Source organism: Plectrocnemia conspersa, unplaced genomic scaffold (assembly GCF_051122295.1).
Source record: "Plectrocnemia conspersa isolate PC_06_02 unplaced genomic scaffold, ASM5112229v1 ptg000002l, whole genome shotgun sequence".
NCBI classification, from domain to species: domain Eukaryota; kingdom Metazoa; phylum Arthropoda; class Insecta; order Trichoptera; family Polycentropodidae; genus Plectrocnemia; species Plectrocnemia conspersa.
Window position 1 is genome coordinate 22,087,442 of NW_028277166.1, and position 21,321 is coordinate 22,108,762.

General features: G+C 32.9%; 2 protein-coding genes across 9 annotated transcripts; one reads left to right on the forward strand and one right to left on the reverse strand.

Moving 5' to 3' along the window:
* Positions 1-5,205: 5,205 nt before the first annotated feature.
* On the reverse strand, positions 5,206-13,053 carry LOC148238083 (uncharacterized). Of its 8 annotated transcripts, none has more exons than XM_088205148.1 (7): positions 12,994-13,053; positions 8,281-8,399; positions 7,224-8,175; positions 6,583-6,765; positions 6,366-6,519; positions 6,139-6,285; positions 5,206-5,841 (listed from the first exon to the last, which is right to left on the reverse strand). In XM_088205148.1, the coding sequence occupies exons 3-7, from the start codon at positions 8,116-8,118 to the stop codon at positions 5,646-5,648; spliced, it is 1,575 nt and encodes a 524-aa protein (XP_088061274.1). In that variant the 5' UTR covers positions 8,119-8,175; positions 8,281-8,399; positions 12,994-13,053; the 3' UTR covers positions 5,206-5,645. The 8 variants fall into 8 exon arrangements, with proteins under 8 accessions (XP_088061274.1, XP_088061272.1, XP_088061270.1 ...); XM_088205146.1 differs by having other exon boundaries at positions 8,281-8,419; XM_088205144.1 differs by having other exon boundaries at positions 8,281-8,432.
* Positions 13,054-13,962: 909 nt separating this feature from the next.
* On the forward strand, positions 13,963-21,174 carry smg (sterile alpha motif domain containing protein 4 smaug). The gene is made up of 5 exons (XM_088181393.1): positions 13,963-14,424; positions 18,446-19,139; positions 19,210-19,428; positions 19,554-19,770; positions 19,831-21,174. Exons 1-5 carry the CDS (start codon positions 14,074-14,076, stop codon positions 20,024-20,026), a joined length of 1,677 nt encoding a protein of 558 aa, XP_088037519.1. The 5' UTR covers positions 13,963-14,073; the 3' UTR covers positions 20,027-21,174.
* Positions 21,175-21,321: the final 147 nt, after the last annotated feature.

Below are 21,321 nucleotides of genomic sequence, written 5' to 3' on the forward strand. Positions count from 1 at the left end.
AACCCATCGAATGCGTAACTGTTCTTTGTAAAAAAAATGCTGAAAATACAAGCCATATATCACATAATAAATGCATAAATAATTATTTATTTATTAATGAATTAATGATAACACAATCAGAAATTAAAGTTCCTGTTTGCGTAGTCGATTTCAAATCATTTCAAGAAATTGGGTGTAACATGTTATTGCATGACACAATAATATCGCATTGATGTTGCATGACTATTTAGGCATTGTTTTCAATAAATGGTATTTCATGTACAAATAACTTGTTTCTTTGTATCGTTTATACGACATAGAACAGATTGGTAAAAAGGGTTGAATAGAAAGTTAAAACGCAAATAAAAAAATGGAATTCCCAATATGAATTTATCACTGAAGAAATTTTTAAGCTATATGTAAAAATGATAAGAAGCATTTGATAACAGCGTGTAACGGTAAAAACTCAATTCAGTGACTTCCAATATTAAAAAAAATAATCATCATATTCAAGCTATCTAATCAACATTGATAATAAATGATTGATATTAACCGTTACTCGATGTTAATGTTTATGATTTACGTTCGATGAAGAATTCACTATAGAACGAGGACTGATAGCCTAAGCCCTAAGACGCAGATGGCAGTACGAATTAGCTATGAAGCACAAATGTATAACAGTAGCTTAAAATAATCGCCGCACTTGCAATATGCTTCCAAATAGACAATGCTGTATTTAAATGTGGAGGCTAAAGTGTGCGGTTTCGCCTCTTTCCTCTGTTATTAAAGAGAATGAATAGCTGCAAGATTAAATTTGTAGATATTCTTGGTTATTTACCTCTTCTATTATTTAGACATTGGTTTTATTTTCTCTATAAAAGACTCATTTCAAATGTGTATATCCTTTTTATTATCCTATCTATCAAGTTTCATATTTCAGAACTCTGAATCATATAGGAATACGCATATCTCTTATTTTACGCAATACTTTCGCGGTTAAAAAAAAGTAATTTTCTTTAAATACTTTAAATCAAACATATTTGGTTCCAAACGTGTAGCACGGTGATGTACAAACGCATGAATTAATGACTTACTCCCACTTCATGCACTTGACTTACATCTGGAACCTCTCCCACTGCCCATGCAGTGTCTTAAGTTGCTTTTTGGATTGCAAGAACGTCGCTGAAGTTTTTGCTCGTTTTTAAATTAAAGAAACATTAAAAAATATGTGTATACTATTCGGTCGTTATATTACAAATTTCATTCTATGGCTTGATTTAGTCTATATTTTCTACGAAATGAATAAGTATATCTAGAAAAAAACAAATTTTAGTCAACTTTGCCTTTTTTTCTTTAGCTAAATTAATTCTTCTTCTAAGGCTCACGTCTTCCAGAATCTGTGATTGAATATCAGATTAATTTCAATTATATTCTTAACGAAATTGATGTATATAAATGTGCATATGCTAAAACTGTACTATGTATTCTTATTCATTAATAGATTATATTCCATAACAGAGATTTGATTTACAACTGAGATAACTGTAAACGCATATCAATCCGCAAAAGTGTTTTTCCTGTCATACAAGCTCACAATTGAACATTTTTTTCTCCTGCGTACAATTTTCGTCCTTTAGGACTCATCCAATCGACAGGATTCTACTTCCGCTTTTGTATTCCCACGATCCCGTGCTGGCGGTAAACTGTGTAAACAGTTCTCACGGTTTTGTTCAGTTTTCGCAACGTTTTATTATACCTTTTATTGCGAAGGACTAAGGCAAATTCTCACTACCTGATATTAAGCATCGAGATATTTGATGACGTCAACTGGAAAGATGCATCAAAAATGGTACAATACAATGCATTGCAAAATGTGAAAGTGATATAAAAGTGAACTACATAATAATATTGTAGTTTCACTTGACACTTAAATGACACAATAATTTGCATACATCCTATTTAATTTATAAATAATTAATATTTTTACTAGATAAAATAAGTAATCATACTTCTTATTGAGAATTTATTTTGTATGCTTTTTAATAATAATTAATAAATAGCTGTATTAAGTACCATACCAAAAAGATACTGCGAACATATTTAATTAATAACTAGTTTACCTTACAAATTAAAATAGATGACCTAATTAATGAGTTTGTAATATGCTTGTTAAAGTTCAAAACGTAACTAAATTACAAATATATGGTTCAGGCTTAGTCACGGTTTATATTATAATCATGAGTATAGCAGCGTTTACTAAAAAAATTAAATGATTTTTTTAATTGCAAAACAGTTTATTAAAATATGAATCCATCAATAAGCAAAATATGCCTATAATATTTTACTACAAATATCAAAATAATAAATAATTATGCAATATATCGGTGTATTCTATAATAAAATATAAATTTATAAACAGCAATTAGTGCAAAAATATATTTAAAATTTACTTTTTATATTTTCTTTAAAAAAAATCTCAATATTTTTGATAAATGAAAATTACAATTAAAAGTACAATTTTTTTCTTTAATTAAATTTTTACTACAATTGCAGCTTATTAATGATTTTCATATTATCTATATAAAATAAAAAACTTTAGAGGGGATAATTTTTATTGATTTGAAGACAATGCTACTAGGATCACTATAAATTTTCGTTCTAAAATTTGGGCCTCAGTAAAAGCTTGTGTAGGGATGATGATATAACCTTGTTTATATTTTTAATTTCTTTAAATAAAGCGTCACAATCCCATATCACGAATTTCATTAAAATTACATCAATTTTAGTAGCTGGTGATTGTCATTTTAATGGTTTCACTTATTGTATCAGTAAAAAATATGTATCTTTTAATTTAATTTGAATATGCTAAAGAAATGTTTAAAATCACTATTAGTACATGCTGTTATTGTCTGCCTATTGTGGTAGATTACGAACAGCTTTGCAACTGTTATTTGACAATCAAGTAAATAAGATAAGATTTCCCTTACTTTAAAGTTCTATGATTCTTAGAAACAGAAGATTTAATACTCAAATAAACAAAAACAGGCTTACAAAGAAAAATGCATTTGGATGCAAATATTATTTAATTTTGGGTAATGTTTAAATAAGTAAATTATCTATATATGTCAGTGAAAAAATAGAAGAATCTACCTCAACAATATTTTTATTTTTTAAAGAAAAAAAGCACAATATAATGTGTAAATATATGTACTCCACCATAATTTTACTAATATTGATTGATTGATTAAGAAATATGTACTTAAACATACTTAGAACAAATCCCAAGGAATGATTTTCTTATTTATTTAATATTATGCAATTACCAATTCAGTTTTGCAAACTATTGAAAAGTATAATAGTAAGCAAAAAAAATATTTCATATCTAACTCCGACTCTTCTGGCCTAAAATTTCTTCTGGCTCACTTTTTATTAACCTTTTCTTACCCAAGGCACACCAAAGCTCTTCCCAGAATTTCACAGCACACCACATAGCTGATATAAATATAATAAGATGACCAGATTTTGAAAATATCATAGAACGACACTGATAATGAAAAGGCCATCTCGTAAACTTTTATTCGAGGACATAGGACAAATTACTACAGGAGCTAAAAAATAAAAAATGTGATTGCGGAAATTTTAACGTCTGGCCACCTTATATATACATACATATAAATCTGTGCATTACTGAAAAAATATATTTTTATAATTATAGCAGTACATGAAACATACAAATATGAGTTGGCTTGCCATACGCCCCAGTTTCACAAAAATTTCGAGATGACCTTTTTTTAGCTTTATAATGGATATTTTGCAAACTATAAATGGAGGAAATAAGAGGGTTATCAAATAAAATGGTTGTTATTTGAGAAGAACTGTATACAGTTGTAAAGACGGAGAACCTATAAATAGATCTAGCCTCATTTGCACTAACCGCAGATATAAGTGAAAAATAAATATTATATTTAATACTTCTTTATTCAGTTTTAATTTGACATACTATTTTTTACATAATCAATCTATATAGGCGATCGCATGACGTGCCATTAAGTGTTTTTATTATTGTTCCTTTAAAGAATCATGATTAATTATAATATTTGTCATATAATTAGAACTTCATAGATTTGGATAATTTATCGAGATTTCCATCGATGAGTCACTCCTTATCTCTATTATCTTAGAAGTGGTTTAGCGTGGCACATGTAGTGCACAGTGATATTGTATTCAATATGGTTGTACATTCTATAAAATCACCTGAACAATCTGTGTGAAAGGATATTTTATGTTTTTTTAACGGCAGCCGATTAATGTAGACTTTATGGTAAAAACTTAATTGATATAGTCTTGCAAAAATCTTGTAGTACCATTAAGGATTTTCTTTCTGTTGAACCTATAACACCGTAACACAACTAGCGTCGTCCTTGGTACGCCAGTTACGAATTAATGACCTAAGCATTGACAAAACTGTAGTAATAAAAAATTTAGTCTTCAACTCCATCCTTTATTGCATATTCGACTACTCAGACTGAATTTTGTTTCTACTTCAAATAACTACTTCCACCAATATTATCAGTCGAGGCAAAAGAGAACATGATTTTACCAATACTAATTTAAAAGCCAAATTCGAAAGAAAATATTCCATTAGTTTTTGAACAGACATAGCTTTTTAGACGCCGCTCAAGTTTTTGATCCTAGTTAAAAAGAGGACAATTTAATTGAGCAATATATAAAATAATTGTTCAATAAAACAAATTGTTTGTGCATTAATGTTAGACAAATTAGATGCGAGTGAGCGAACTTTGGTCAGAACCGTGAACACCTTATGAATAACTCCGCAACGAATCCTTTCCTGACGAAAAAATCCAAAGATTTACTTTATATAAATGCACAAACTTTTTACGGAACAAAGTATTCATTTAAATGCATATATCTCTCAAAATAATTACCTGTTAAATAGCATCCATTTGAAAGAAGATATAAATGAGACTTCTCTTCTTATATCTTTATTAAAAGCAAATACACAGACAATTTTTTCATGTCTAATATTGATTCTAGATGTCACATATTTTCTTTATTACTCAAATTTCCCATAAAATATAACTTAGAACCTTTTCGAAGAAATCCCCAATCCAACGGAGAAATGCATTAAAATTGATGTAAAAATATTAATTTTAGCGTGAAATACAGTATTTTAATTTGGTAACACTACAGGAGCAAAACAATGAATTAATTTGGTATAATTTATTTCTTAATATTTTTCTTTTAAAAAATACTAGTTACATGAGTTTTGTACTAGACGGAATATCATTCTTTAAAAACGGGTGAAAATTAACTCAACATGGCTATACATATATACAAATCAAAAAAATAGAATGAAGCTCCTATCTCCAGATTATCCAATAAATTCTTCAACCGACGAGACAACTTTACAAAGGACACTTGCACTGTGTTCAATGCTAAGGAGCAATCCTCGGATTAGCATCACACATCAGTCGACAAAAAAGGTTTCTTCAACAAGCGAAGAATCAGTCACATGTGCGTTAATGATTTCAAGCAATTGATATTGAAATGATCATTACACGCTACGTTAAAAAAACGGTGATCTGACTATTTTGATCGATGGATCGTTAATATTTATTTTCCAAGTTTTAATAAATCTGATGGGTTTACTCCATAGGTATTTCACGTTCCAGCTTGGCTATGGTTCCGTCAGCGGTGGTGATAGTGATGATAGGTTCTAATTTTATGGCAGTTTTATTTATATTCGTATCGTCTAAATCGTCGTCAGTCTTGATATAATGAGAAGGGTAGTGATTTTTCAGATCACTCTGTAGTCTAAATTTTTGCCCGCATATTTTACATCTGTAAAAAATATTAAGAATAAATCACACATTTGAAAAGCTCTCTGAAAATAGTTCCAAAATTATACGAGTAATATGAGATACACCTCAAATGCATAAGACACCCAAGTAGTTGCTTTTTCTGAAGCATGAGTGATTGGTTTTCATATTTCTGATAAATTACATTAAAATTTAATTTAATCAGTTTTTGCTACTACAATTTATTTATTGAAATACTTAGTTCAAAAGTATCAATTCAGAAATCAGGTTCTCAAATACTCATTATTTATTACAGTAAAGGAAATTATAATAATCTTACTCGTATATATTTTCTCCGACATGAATTCTAGTGTGTTTAACTAAATCGTTGCTTTGTATGAACGAACGCTCGCAATATTTGCATTTATACGGTTTTTCGCCAGTGTGTATTCTATAATGCCTCTTCAATAAATCTTTATATGCAAAACTGAAACATGAAAAGATTACATCGCATATCATATATATACATGTATACAATACCACAAAATAATGAAAGTTAATCTAGACCTCATATCGCAGACGTCGCATGCGAATGGCTTCACGCCCAAATGTATCCGTTTGTGCTTCTTGAGCGAATTTGGTTTGGTGAACGAATGGCCGCATATGTCGCAAATGTACGGATGAGCACCGGAATGAGATGTGATATGGCACGTCAGCTCTCCTGAGGTGTTTTATCGTGTTAACATCATTCTTAACTAGTATAAGTTTGATTCTAATAAAATACCCTTGCTAATGAATTTCTTGGGGCACAGATTGCAAGCGTACGGCGTCACACCCGTGTGCCGCTGTATATGCTGCCTCAAATTTGAGCCGCTGTTGAAGGCTTTGCCGCAGACGGAACACAAAAAAGGCGTTTCTCCGGTGTGTATTCGCAGATGATCTTTCAAATTGCATATTTGAGCAAAGGCTGTAAATTATAAAATATATATTAGCAAGATGCTAAGTTAATTAAATATGAAACCTAATTTAAAAACTATGATGCATAATTAAATAGAATACGTTCCTATTTGTTGAGTACGAAGATTAAATTATCAAACTGTATCATGTGTACTGCAATACAATATTTTTAAGTATATATTATCCCTTCTATATAATAATAGTTATAAAATAATGGATATGAATAGAGTACAGATATCATTTTTATTATCTTTTCATCAATAATGTTTAAGATGATTTTGAGGCACAAATTTTAGGATTAATGCTGTATAAAAGGTTAAATATGGAATCAAAAACTTACATTTAAAATTTTAACTTGCGCTATTCTAAATGTTTAAAATAGGTGAATTGAATAGCGAAAATAAATTACATTACTAGGCACCACTCTTTTAAAATAATATTGACTATTGAAAACAAATTAATGCATACCTTTATTACACACAGGACAAACGTTTGGTTTTACCCCATTATGTTTGTTCATGTGAGATAATAATTGATCTTGACGAGAGTACTGTTTTTCACATATATTACATTTAAATTGTTTAATTTTAGAGTGTATCTTTACGTGTCTGTTCAGATGGCCTTTGACCGGAAACGCTTTCCCACATTCTTCACATCGATACAACTTTTTCAAATTATAACCATCTTCAGACTTGTGAATTTTCATATGACTCGATTGACCGTTTTTCGTGGAGAACTCCATTTTACACAGTTCACAAGAATATGTTTTATCATTCTCATCTTTAGAATCCTCTTTAGTTTCTTCCTTAGATATATAGTTGTTCAATCCGAGTCCGATTATGTGCAAACCGGAATGTCTGATAAGAAGATCTTCTCTCTTGAAACGCATATAGCATTGACCGCATCCATAAGGCTTGATACTGGCATCGTGATTGGACATGTGCCTCGTCAATCCTGATCGTTTCGAAAACGTCTTATGGCATACTTCGCAAACATGTTTATACTGTTCGTTTTCAGACTTGAGTCCCAAGATTTTATCATCTGAATTATCATCGCCGAATTCAGAAAAACTATTTTCTAATTCGGCGTCATCAAGTTCAGGTTTGACGTCTGAGTTGTCATCGTCTTCGTCGTCACAGTTAGAATCTAAACTTGGCGCTGTATCGTCTTTGGATACATCTTCACTCGAGCGTTTAGATTCAGTCTCGTCAAAATCCAAGGCTTGCAATCCACCTTCGAACGTCAGGTCATCTGGTTCGACCTTGATCAACATGGAAGTTCTCATTTCTCCATAATTGGAATACATTGTGCGAAACTTTTTTTCGTTTCTCTCGCACTGTTGGATGAATTTGTAAGCATGCATTAAATTCTTAACGCAACGAAGACACAACGATGACGATAATCCGTCATCTTCTGAGGCCTGAAACATAATAAAAACTCACATTAAAACAATAAAAAAATATTGAGATTAAAGGCTAAAAATAATTAATAATATAAAAAAATCATAAACGTAAACAAGCATTACCAAAAAATTTCAATTTTGCTATAGGAAGTTACGCTCTGCACCTTTAGAAACTATGATCGTTTCGAAAGCTGGCATGCTCGGTTTACTTCTCAGAAACTCAAAATAGTCTTCTTATTGCACTAAACATAATATACAAAAACTGCAAAATAAAACTTCAACGCATGTAAGCTTTATAAACAAAAAACAAATAAAAATTAGATAAAATAAGCAAAACGACAACACATCACCGCAACCGGATTTTAAAACTGTCACCTCTCCTGGATCAATTTATATTAACCTTTTAAACGCCGCAAATTATTGGTAAGGACGTGCACTACACGCCGAGAATCTTCTAGCAAAAACAAAATCTATTTAAATTAGATTTTTCGGAAATTTGTCGATGGTATATTATGACGACTTATCAAATAAATGTACAATGTGACATTTTCACTGTCATTTACTTAGAAAAACATAATTATATTTTCTCGATTCAAGTCAGGGTTGTCACATTGCTAATAGAAGAGTTTAAAAATAAAATAATTATAATATATTGGAAAATATATATTTGAAAATTAGTTTTATTGGTTAATTAAATACAGACGTTTAAAAAATAAAATTTTAGGGTTGTCACATAGCTTTTATAAAAATTCAATAAGAAATACATTCATAAAAAAAATACAAGAAAATCAAAAATTCTATATCGACGAAAAAGGTAAAATATAAAATAATGTCAAGCACACGCCAAGCCAAAGATGAAATTGATGATAATTATTCCCGTTAGTAATCAAAAAGTACTGCGTGGCACAACCCTGAACAGCGACTCTCATTGAACGCCAACAAAGCTTTCATTTGGATCCCTGTAATATCGATAATATTCGAAATTTATCCGATTTTAATATACTTTCGTCATCTCGAAAGATGTCACTATGTGCTTAACTTTTTATGTCATACAAAACTTTCAAGCCTCGCTAGTAAAATGAGAACAAAGTAGAGCGCGTATATGCGCTCATTTGGTATGGCTGTTTTCTGTATGGGATCAGTGTTCTCAAAAAAGAGCTCTTTATCAGCACATATACGGTTTATTTATTTGTGGTAGAAACCAATAGATATTATTCGCAAAATTAACACAAATACAAAGACTAGAATATTTTTTTAAAGATTCAATGTAGTCAAATTCATAGAGGGAAAACATCAGATAGAAAATCAACAAGTTTAAGTTCTTGCTTTCATCAGTGATTTGGTATGACATGTTAATTTATTGTAAATCTTCCGTAGCAACATAACAGGCGTTATCCCAATGCGTTACAACCGGATCAACATAAACACAGTGAGACAATAAACTGAAATAAAATTCTGTAAATCAATGACTATTTTATTATTTATAAACTATTATTATTGCTCACAATCAATAGACATCACTATGCATGGCTTAGCTTGATTCTATTTTAATTATTCGTCACAAAACTCATCAGTGAGATTAGGAAAAACTAGGAAAAACTAATCTGTAATAATCAATCGGAATTATAATTATATAATAATCACAGATTCCAATCTCGCAGATGCGATAGAAATTAAATGGGATTTGAACCCCAGGTCTTTTAGGTATTAGTCACCGACTTATAGCAATGGTCTATGGTGCTGGTATAGATGCATGCAGCAGTGTTCTGTACGCCAGTTCTCGGGAACCGGTTGTTAAAAAATTGTGAGTTCATAGAACCGGTTGTCAATTTTTTTAGATTTAACTCGTATCAAGTAATGTCAGTTTAACAACGAAACTCATAATAAAGGCAAACCAACAAAAAATTCAAATTTTGTTTTACAATCTGAACAATTCAACTTAACTGAACGTTTATATAGGTTAAGTTTTCGTTCATTAAAAACAGTAACAGAAATGGTAAAATCTGCAGTATGGATATTGAACTAATTTGTATATATTCTACGTCAGTGAACATCACGCCTTCTACTTTTAATCCAAAACACACAGATGCTCTACTCACACAATTGTATTGTAGGAGTTGACAACCAGTTACTATGATATTACATATATTTTATTTTTGTTACAAATTTGATGTTACACGACTTGAACATGAAAAAAATGGTTTAAACTTTTAAATGCAAACACAAGTTCACAAAATCATTTATATCAATTTTTTTTGTTGCTGAAACCGGTAACAATTGTTGAACATCGAGCTTTTCTTACTTCAATAAAATATTTTCTAGTTGCAAATTACATTGAAACTGTAGATATTATTGTTAAAATTAAGAGAAAATAAGAAAATTTAGAATTGTTCCTGAATTAAAGAAAAAACAATTCGCAATTCGACAAATTCTGTAATTATCCATAGAAATTCAAATCTCATTACAAATCTTCTTCAGTGAACTCTAATCAATAATTTATCATCAAATGCTAAAACGAACAATCAAATACCCAATAGCTCGAATGAAAAACAAGAACAATTTAAAGATTGTTCACGCATTATCCATTTAGGAATCGACCATCGTTTGAAAATAATGGATAACGCCTTGTAATTGCACACAAAGTTAAAAAATATAATAAGTAAGCTTCTCTTCGCAAAAAAATAAAAGAATATTTTAAATCAATTGTGCAATTAAAAATTCACGGTATTATTAACCAACATAATAAGCAAGATATTCCATTAACAGTTAGATAAATAAATTATTAAGAAATTAAAAGCACAGAAAATATATTCAACACGGCTTATAGCCTAGTAAAACGAAATAACCTATGTATTATATAGAAGCAGCTTTAGAATTACAGAAAAAAATGGTGTTGATATTAAAAATTATTTGCATTCCATATATACTGCAACAAAAATTGATGAGCACATTGCAAAGCAAATTAAAACAATTGTATTTAAAAACATTATAGAGCAGAATGCCAAAAATTATATTATAATTGATTTTAATTGCTTCAACGCCTTTTAAAAAATAACTTTGGTGATAAATTTAGTGTGCAGTACAATCTGCAACTGAACCAATAATGTTTTTTTAGATCTAAAATAATTAATGTTAATAACAGCGGAAAATATGTTTAAGAATATTCCATTCCAAACATCAATTAATTAAATTCTCTTCCCAGAGACAAGTTATTATTGTGGCAGATAATTCGAAACGTCGGTTGTTATCTACTACCCACATGAATTTCAATGAAGAAATTACTGATGATGAGAATTATAATTTTTTACACAACTTTCTGAAATATTTTATCCTTCAGCACATCCAATAACAAAATATTAGGATGTCCGATATAATATTAAAGACTAAAATAATACAAATACAATTGCATTTAGCAGTTAAGAAGTTAAACGAGTTTTAAGTTTAAACGCCAGCAACTTTTTAGCGAGTCACCTGTTATTTCTTTTTACGGGTAAGTATCTCTTTATAAAAATAAATATAAACTATTTGGTTTACTGATGAATGAAGCTAGTATAATAATCTTTATTAATTAAAAACAATTGTAAATAATCCGTTAGCTTGTTTAAAATTTTTTTATCAAAAAGTGACTCACCGGTGAGTAGATGGCGTTTAAGTGGTTAATGAATTTAATATGTATAAGACTAAGATGCTGCTTTACTGTAGACTACATCTCAAATTTAATGAGTATTATACAATTGGGAAAGCCGTTGCCTGATCAGGATTTTGTTCTATATGTTATTTCTTGGATAAACAATCATCACAGAGAGGCAACAAATATCAGTTAATAAAAAATGCTTAAAAACACATGCCTGATAATGAAGCAGCTATATGGACAATACATTGATCTCTTTATTATTTTGAATTTTTTATCCTTTTTGTATTGTGCTTATTTTAACACTAGATTTACAACTATTTATAATTTAAAAATCCATATATATTAACACTATTTTTATATTCGGAAACTTATTATTTTTGAAAATCTGGTCACTATATATGTACCTATTTTTAATGACACCCATAAACCTAGTGTACAAAATATCAAATCTTGTTAAAAAAATATTTTGACATTGATATTGTTTTTGCTGACTCAAAAATCAGCATTGATAAAATAAAAACATATGTAGTAAGTATTAACGAAATGCTATTTATATCAAAGCCATTATTTTTTAATACTTTAATTGTATTCTAGTGGTACAAAGTTGATATATTTCGAAAGAAATTTGACTGCGGCGCTATTTAAATATAAAAATGAAGACAAAACAAAAAAGTTGTTTAAGACGAACATTTTCTTTTATTTGACAGGCAATTTTAAGTTGGAACAATTATAAAGTTTCAACGAGACCTGGTCTTCCTTGTACAATTTTTAGCAAACTTACGACGAATTGTAGTGTATTGAAATTAACACACTAAAAATATATTCATGTTTTTTGCGATGTACGCAAAAACAAATAAAATAAACATTATATTTTTTTATAATTGTACGTGTATGTCATTTGATAGATGTTTTTAATAAAAGTATAGAGGTGACAGTAAAGAGAGTAAAAACGCCACGCGACGCAAGGAACGGGTCGTCGACAGCGTACCGGCAGCCTAGTGCAGGCGGCGTAGACGACGGCGAGGGGCTCGCGGGCTGCGGGGGCCCCGGCGAACATGCTGCGCAGCGAAGGCCCCGGCGAGAGGCAGGCGCGGCACAAGGGGCCCGCGCAGCCCCCCGGCGCCGACGCCGTCACCGACATGCCGCCCGACGCCGGAACCGCCCGCGACCGAAGCGACAACGTTCGAAACAACGATATTTACGCCCGCCGGCCGCCAAACGTCACTGCAGCCGTCTCCGCCTATCGACGCATCTTCTAACTTGGTCTTAACGCAATATTCAATTTCGGCCGTTGCCTGCCGCAATCACGAAGCTATTACTTAGCGTCTATATCATTTAAACAATTGGTGTAATTCAAATATTTTTATATATAGATATTATTTGCAAAGCTAAAAATATTATTACTACCTTTACCTTTAAAATTATATTTTTTTTTTATAAATTTGATACTTTTCATTGGAATACTTTGCACAATAAATTTAAAACTTTGCACTATTAAAATATAACAAATTGACGTTTTGTAACTCTCAACAGATCTAATGATAGACTGCACGCTAAAGTAGAAATGTAACGGTAGACTGCACACTAAAGTGATACTTTTCTTACTATAATTCGGATACTTTCCAGCAGTAGTGTAGTTCTAAAAAAAGTAGTACAAGAACCAAAGCCGTCGAGAGGGGTCGTACATAGTACGCAAATAACTGGGGCCCGGTCAAAATATTCGATAAAATAAATTATATATCTACACATTTTGGAAAAAATAATTTGATATTTGTTTACATTTCGTTATATGCAAAAAACAGTTAGATTTTTGCTTAGAGGGCTTCCATAAATTATTTTTTTAAACCTAACATAAGAAAATAATCATGCGCCTATAACGCTCATTATTGACTGTTACAGTTCGACCTTCATCGTTTACAAAAAAAGTAAGGCCCAATGCCACCTTTAAACGCTTTTATGTGAAGTTAATATTACAATTATATATATTACTGGTTATACTTATATATTCGATTGGTTAATTACGAATGTGATAATAATAAAATAATATCGAAACTACCCACTATTAATTAGACAAGAATAATATTCTATATAATTATCATTAGCGCTAGCTGAATCGGCCGTAATAAACGTAAAGGTGAAGACGTGTGGAAGTGTAGACGTGTGGACGGTTAGCGGTCATTCGGCGCTATCTTCGCGGCGTCGTCCTCTTGGTTGCGCGCGGCCGTGTCGCGTCGGTCGGATTTTGACAGTTTGCAACGGTGGCGGCTCATGGGCGCGAAGGCATGAACCCGCCGTTTTACGAGCAGGTGTCTGCGCTGGCGGGGCGCTTCGAGTCGTGGGGCGCGTGCGAGCGCACGGTGGTGCTGGTGGCGCTGCTGCGGCGCGTACCCTGGCCCGGGCTGCGACTGGCAGCGCACGCGGCGGAGGCGGCGCTAGCCACCAAAGACAGGAGCCGGCTGGAGGCCGAGGCCAACGCCAACGACATGCACTTCCTGAGAGCTGCGCATGCCATGCCCCCCAAACAGAGGCTGGCCGTGCTCTTGGCGCATCTTCCGCTGCTCAGGCCGGGGAACGCCCCCGCCAAGGCGCTCTACCTCACTCACGTGCCGGCGCTGCTCAGACACTGCGTGCAGGTATTTTTCTTACTAGATTCAAACTCGATTATGGCCCAACTTTTACGAAAAAACCTATAACGTTACACTTGTCACATCTGGAATTCCTTCATAGTTTTAACCAGAAATGGATGAAAACTTACTACGCACATAAGTTTGCCATAAAACTTAAACATCTATTTTTTACTAACACTTAACTGACGGTACGGTTTCGATGATTATTGCGCAAACAAAAATTGTGCACAGCGAAAATTTCAAACAACCAAAATTCTGATCATAGATATACAGTAAACATATATTATATGTATGTATGTATATTCAAGAATACGTAAATATATATAAAAAATAATGTCTATATACACTGCCGGTCAAAAGTTTAAGATCAAACTATTTTCTTGATGATTCTATTAATATGCCTTAAATAAATAAATAAAAACGACATTATATACATAAGAGGTAAAAAGTGATCAAACTGCCTTTTCATCGAAAAATCCACCTTTTTTTTATGTAATACAGCTTTTACTATTTTTGGCATCCTATTAGCTAAATTTATTAACGTATTTGTTGTTTTGCTAATCCACTTGTTCGGGAGACATTCCCACAAAGCCTTTTTGTTTACGAATATTCCAATCCAGGTTATCCCACAAACGTTCAAATGAGTTCAAATCACGCAAACGAGGTGGCCAAATCATATTTTTCTATAATCCTTCTTCTTTTGTTTGTAAAAACCCTCTGCATAATTTAAAAGCATGTTTGGTATCGTAGTCATGTTAGAATACAAAACCTGGTCCAGTCAAATATCTGTCCATAGGTAAAACCTAGTATTCTAAAATGGTCTTATAATGTTATTTTTTTAAATATCGTCTACTTTAACCAAATTTCTAACTCCTGTTGTTAGGAAACAACCCCACGCCATGACTGAATCACTGCTTTGCTTTTTAGTTGGCACAATACAGTTAGGACTCATTTTTCGCCGACTGTGCGTTCATGAGACCATAGGACTTTTACAATTTTTATGCTTTATGGCCATGGACTTTCATGGATTTTCTTTTTATTTCCTCGGCATAGCAAAGGTTTTTTGGCAGCAATGCGTCCTCTAAGATTTGCTTCCCATAATCGACGTTGCACGATTGACAACGAAATATCAATACCACTATTTTTCACTAGAAAGCAAATTTCCTTGTGAAAAATAGTGGTAATGAAAATATTAGAAAGCAAGACGAATTTAGTCCTTTACTTTGTAATCTTTTAATCGCTTCATGCACTGCCGTCTTAAAAATATTTAATTTTTATTTGTAACGCTGAATTTTGTTTTCCATAGGAAAAGTAATGATTAAAGCTGTTTTTCCAAGTGTCAGATTATTTTTCCACCCCATTATAGCAAGAGAATAGTCCAATAGCTTGAATGAAACTAAATTAAAACCAAAACAAACACTCTCCTGATTATGGCTTTCTTGTAGTTTCGAATGCATGTCAATAAATGAGCAGAGAAAAAAATTAAACATCTGAAACGCTTTAGTCACACTTATCCACATTTACGACTATATGTAAAATAAGGAATAGCGATTTAAAAAAAATTATTTAAAAGAAAAAAGGGTGAATTCGTAACATAAACATCCTTGCATGTTTTGTTTTTCTTTTGACCGGCAGGGATAATATGATTTTAATTTAATAATATTTTACAATAATATTAGTAATTTACATTGGTATGATACACTTACATTTCCTATGATTACACAATTTTTTCCTTAAAAATAGAGAAAAATATTAGGCAGTTGGAATTAAAAGTAAAATATATTTGACAATCAAACAATCGCTTTATTCAGAATTTTCGCTGTGTGGAATTTTCGTGTGCGCAATAATCTGGTCACCGACGGTACGGGTAGTCCCTTCCTATTAAGTTCGCTGATCTGTTATCTGCCCATAGAGTAAAGAAATATATAGACGCAGCGACTCATATAAAAAAATCATAGTGTATTCTGGATCGCCGATGGACAAAAATGACCTTGTGACGTTTAACAAACGAATAGGTCTGTCGTTTTCACCATTTTCATATTTCTACTATCGAAAATATAATTTAATTGATAGACGCTAATGAAATTATATGCTGCTCCAAAATGTCTTATGAAACTCAATTTGACAGTTGTGAAACGTCCATTTGCTGTTCAAACCCAAACCTAACCTAATGAAAGCTCTAAAACTAATTATAGTTTTTTAAAAAAAAGTCAAGCCCATAATATTTCTATCAGGAAAAAATAAGCAGAAGAAGTGTAAACAGATATCGCATATTGCTCCATAGTTTGTCTACACTTGGATATTACACTGTTTTAAAAATATGATAGTTATCCCTATCGATATTACTACTGATTTCTGGTATGAGTGTACTGGTCAAAGTGTATTCAAACAGAATTTTGGTCAATAGGAGGGCGCAAAAACAATTATCACATCTCAGAAGTCAAAAATTTACGTCAAAAGCAATAAAATCGTATCGCAGTGGCTCCCACTGCGACGGCGCCGGCACGATTTTATTGCTTTTGCTGTAAATTTTTGACTTCTGAGAAAGGATAATTGTTTTTTGCGCTCTCATATTGGTCAAAATTTGCTTTATTCAATTCTCACTTATTTTAAGTCGTAATATTGTTATAAAAAGTATTAATATGAACGCTAGATAATCGAGCGTTTCCTCTGAGATGGCGACGGTGACCGAAAGCCAAAATATATAGCATGCATATACATATATGTGAGGTAACCAACACAGACATACTTTACTTCACTTATATTATGGAAATTTATGAATTTTCGGGCTACAATATCCTTCACCAATCCGACAGAGAAACAAATAAAAATAACGTGTGTCTAAGCAAGATAAAAAATCACAAGAAAATATCACGGAAACATTTTTTATCTCTTTACAAAGAAGTGCATTGATTGATCCATGGGCTGCAAAATTCTCTTGCCCGTACCAACGAAGAGCATCATTTTAAGCAAGCCAGGTATATAGCCGCAGTTCTTTGCCTCAACAATTAGGCAACAAACGATGTCATCAACACATACAACAATCGAAGTATATATTGCATTTGTACATATGTATAAGACGAATATAAGAATTTAATTAAAATACAAATTTAAGAACGATGATTATGGAACGAAAACATTCACTTTGTAGCACATGTAGGCAGGCTGCCACTGGCGTCAGCTGTAACCAATCTGAAATTGTGAACTATGCACGTTGAGTTAACGTGACGAAAACAATACATTAATCTAATTTTAATATACATATTGTGATATAGAGTGATACAGAAATATATTTATAATAAATACATACATACCTTTTTTCTAAATTGTCATCACAGAAATAATAAATGTACAGACGCGTTGAGTCGCAGTCTTAAACGTTCAGTGGCTCATATAACGACCACTGATATAAAACATTTTTTACAAGCGATTGAGAGCCAACTTCAGATTGGTGGTTTATTCATCGATTAAAGAGCATTCATGGGAATGGATAGAGCTAAAAAGGCGACAACACTGCAATACAGGAGGTCGATATATCGACCTTTTTCGGCTTATGTCCTATAAAGCAGTGGTCCTCGAACCGGCGCCTGTCCATAAGAAATAATTGCCGGTCCGTACAAACTTTCACCCGATTCGGGGAATCCCCTACTGATGCGACACAGCCTTGGTAGTTTTTTCAACTTCATGTTTGTGTGAAAAGACTGTTTCATCTATGTCAGTAATAAAAACGAAATCGATTGGATGTTAGTTTAGCGCTTCGTCTCTCAGAAAACACGCTGCAACCACGTATATCAAATTTGCTTGCAAAAAAACAGCGCTAACTAAAAATTGTAATTTTATAGCTTAAATAAATAATATTCTATCTAACATTGGTTTTTATTTTGGGTTGATGCTGGTCCGCGAAATATTTTTCCCGTTTTCGCCGGGCTGCGGATGTTTTAAATCGTCATTTTTGGAAATAATTGGACCAGGAAAATTCCCTCATGAATTGCATTGTAACTTCTAAATGTTTGAATTTTTCTTTCAGGCTGCAGATGATGTCGATCGTTGTCAGGAAATGCTTTCATACCTGCTCATACATCCTGCACTCGACGACGCCGATCGTCGCTCTCTCGGACGCTGGTTGGCATTCCTCGAAACACACGTCCTAGATCCTACCGTACAGCCGCCACCACCGCCGCCGCCGCCAACCAGCTTTCGCGAAGAGGGCGACCCTTCCTTCCGCAGAACAATAGGAAAAAATGTCGACTTCAAACGAGCCGTCGAAGAGTCTGCGACGGACGGATTGCACACAACCCCGGAGGCGCCCGCTGATGATTTACAAGAATCGTTTTCTAAAAATGGCAAAGAAATCGAAGTCGACGATGAGCGAGACGAAGCTCCTTTTGATCCTGCAATAGCGCAACCGAAAGCTCGAAGATCCAACAGCTTAACACCGCCATCGGCGTCGCGATGGCCGGCTTCGTCGTCTTCGGAGAACTTGCGTGCGGAGCGATTTGCACAGAAGCCGAGAAGTTTCTCACTATCGAGTGAGCGTAGTCTATTCCCTCAGCCGAACGGCGATGGTGAAATTAAATTGGACGGAGTCGGCGATCGTGGCGGAATGTCTGCTGTAGCACATTGGCTTAAAACGTTACGATTACACAAATACGCATGGCTCTTCTCCAATCTCTCGTACGATCAAATGATGGCCATCGACGAAGACTATTTACAAAGGCTTGGTAGATATTATAATTTTAAATCTTGCATTTTGTGTTGTTGGATTTTTATTAATCGATATTTTTAATTTAGGTGTCACAAAGGGAGCTAGACACAAACTACTACTATCGATAAGAAAACTATCTGAAAGAGAAGGTTCTCTCGAAGAAATGGAACTCGAATTATCAACTGATGGATTTACATCTATCGCTGGAGTCACTTCGTTGCTTGAGCGTCTGAGGAGTATCGTCGTCAGTCCGATAAAGCCGGATTCTGCAATAGCTATGCTTGTTGTACGAGTTTTAGATTTAGGTGATTAATGTAAATGCTTTCTATTAGTAGAAGTTTAATTGATAGATGGAATATTACAGTGACAGTTTGTGTTAATTTTTGATTTCATGATTAAATCAATCTAGCTAATAAATATCCTTTCACAGCCTCGGCCAGAATACTATCTGGCGGATCGACCTGTAGAGACGGAGGAACTGCTGTATCACTCCACTGTTGGCTAGTCGATCGAGCATTAGCACACGACGCGTTCACCCGCAGTCCCAGTTTAGCTGCAGAACTCAAATCCCTCAAGTATCGAATACCACCGCGACAATTCCTCGCACACCTCGGAGATGCACCATTCCAGAGAAGAACCAAACCAAGGTGAGCACCCATTGATTTTTATCAAAATGTACAATAACTGATTAATTTATTATTTTAAAGATGGCGCAACTGTGCCGAAGGTGAAAGCTGGCAGACGAACGGCGACGTCAATCGCAAGAGCTCCTCATTTCCGTCCTTCCCTCCAGTTCCACCGGCGCCGCCGCCAGAGCATCCAGCGCCCGCCTCCTCCATGGTAGACATCAACTCGCGATTGGAATCGCTATGCCTTCAAATGACCGAGCAGGCGATCAACTAGCGATGGATCTTACCCGAGTGCGTAGATCATCTCATCGATGACCTCATTCTGCGCATTCGTTTATAATGATCGTCGAATCGTTATTTTATATATATACTGCCAAGTAGCTAAATTAATATATTTTATAATATATAAACAATAAGATCTATATATCGCCACATAGTGTGTAGCTATCTTTTGCGATTTTTTACTTTTATATATATATTTGAGTCAAATTTATTACGATGTATACGCAGTGTACTGATTAGAATTATTTTGACCCTTGCGTATGTTTGACGTTTCTTTCTCACGATTGGTAGCTTTATTGTATACGACGGGTTCACATGGCCTTATATGTTTATTTCGATCATTTTGACGTATAGTTATAAATTTGTTAACAGCTGGAGATTTTTATTTATTGAATACAAAATATAATGTTAAAGAATAGTTATAAAAATTTTATATACACGATACAATAAAGCATTGATATATTATTGAAGTAGCTTTATATATCGCTCGTTTGCTATAACAACGACATAACTAAAAAATAGTTTCACAGAAATTTATTGCAATTTTAAAATGCCATTTACTACCGATTGTAGTTAAGTATTATTTGTTTTTTTTTTATTTCATCAAGTCTAAATAACACTTCAACAATTTCCATATTAGCAATAGAAATTACACTATTCTTGTAAATAAAATAATCCACTACAACTGCTAAATAATAATTGAGATAAGACATTGTTGAAGCAAAAAGTGTTAGTAAGATATGACGATAAAGTATTGACACAACTACATTTTTTTTAGTTATGTCGTTATTATAGAAAATGTAAATTTCAAATAGAGTAATTTTTGTATCGTAATTTACGCAACAAAGGGCTGCCGATCATACTGGTTATGAATACGAAATGACGATATTCGTTCTTAGCTTTAGTTTTTCGTTTTATATGACCAATTTAACTTTGTTACATAGGAGACGCTAGTTTTGACGGAAACGCAATATTGCAGTTATTTACATTATAATATATACATGCGCAAAAGCTTGTAGGTTAAGTTTATACGTTTTTAGTTTATCTTTGATGCAGTACTTACGTACGACGATAAAACAGCTACGGGAATCCAAACGTCGCTTTAAAATAATATATACATACACGAGAGTAAACCAAAAAGTAAAGGCAAATAATTTATAAAACCAAATATATGTCAGCTTCCAAATTTTTTTGGATAGCCTGATTCATTTTTACTGATTATTTCTTAATGGTAAACGATTTATGATAATCAATAAGTGTGTTACAAAATTTAACACGACTTAAATA

Bases quoted from the DNA above. Each gene is read 5' to 3' on its own strand.
- LOC148238083 (XM_088205148.1), bottom strand. From the start codon at position 8,118: ATGCATGCTTACAAATTCATCCAACAGTGCGAGAGAAACGAAAAAAAG. The intron at 6,520-6,582 runs GTATTTTATTAG...AAAACACCTCAG, and splicing joins CAAGAAATTCATTAGCAAGG to GAGAGCTGACGTGCCATATC. The intron at 6,286-6,365 runs GTCTAGATTAAC...TTCATGTTTCAG, and splicing joins TGCGACGTCTGCGATATGAG to TTTTGCATATAAAGATTTAT.
- smg (XM_088181393.1), top strand. From the start codon at position 14,074: ATGAACCCGCCGTTTTACGAGCAGGTGTCTGCGCTGGCGGGGCGCTTC. The intron at 14,425-18,445 runs GTATTTTTCTTA...TTTTTCTTTCAG, and splicing joins TGCTCAGACACTGCGTGCAG to GCTGCAGATGATGTCGATCG. The intron at 19,771-19,830 runs GTGAGCACCCAT...ATTATTTTAAAG, and splicing joins CAGAGAAGAACCAAACCAAG to ATGGCGCAACTGTGCCGAAG.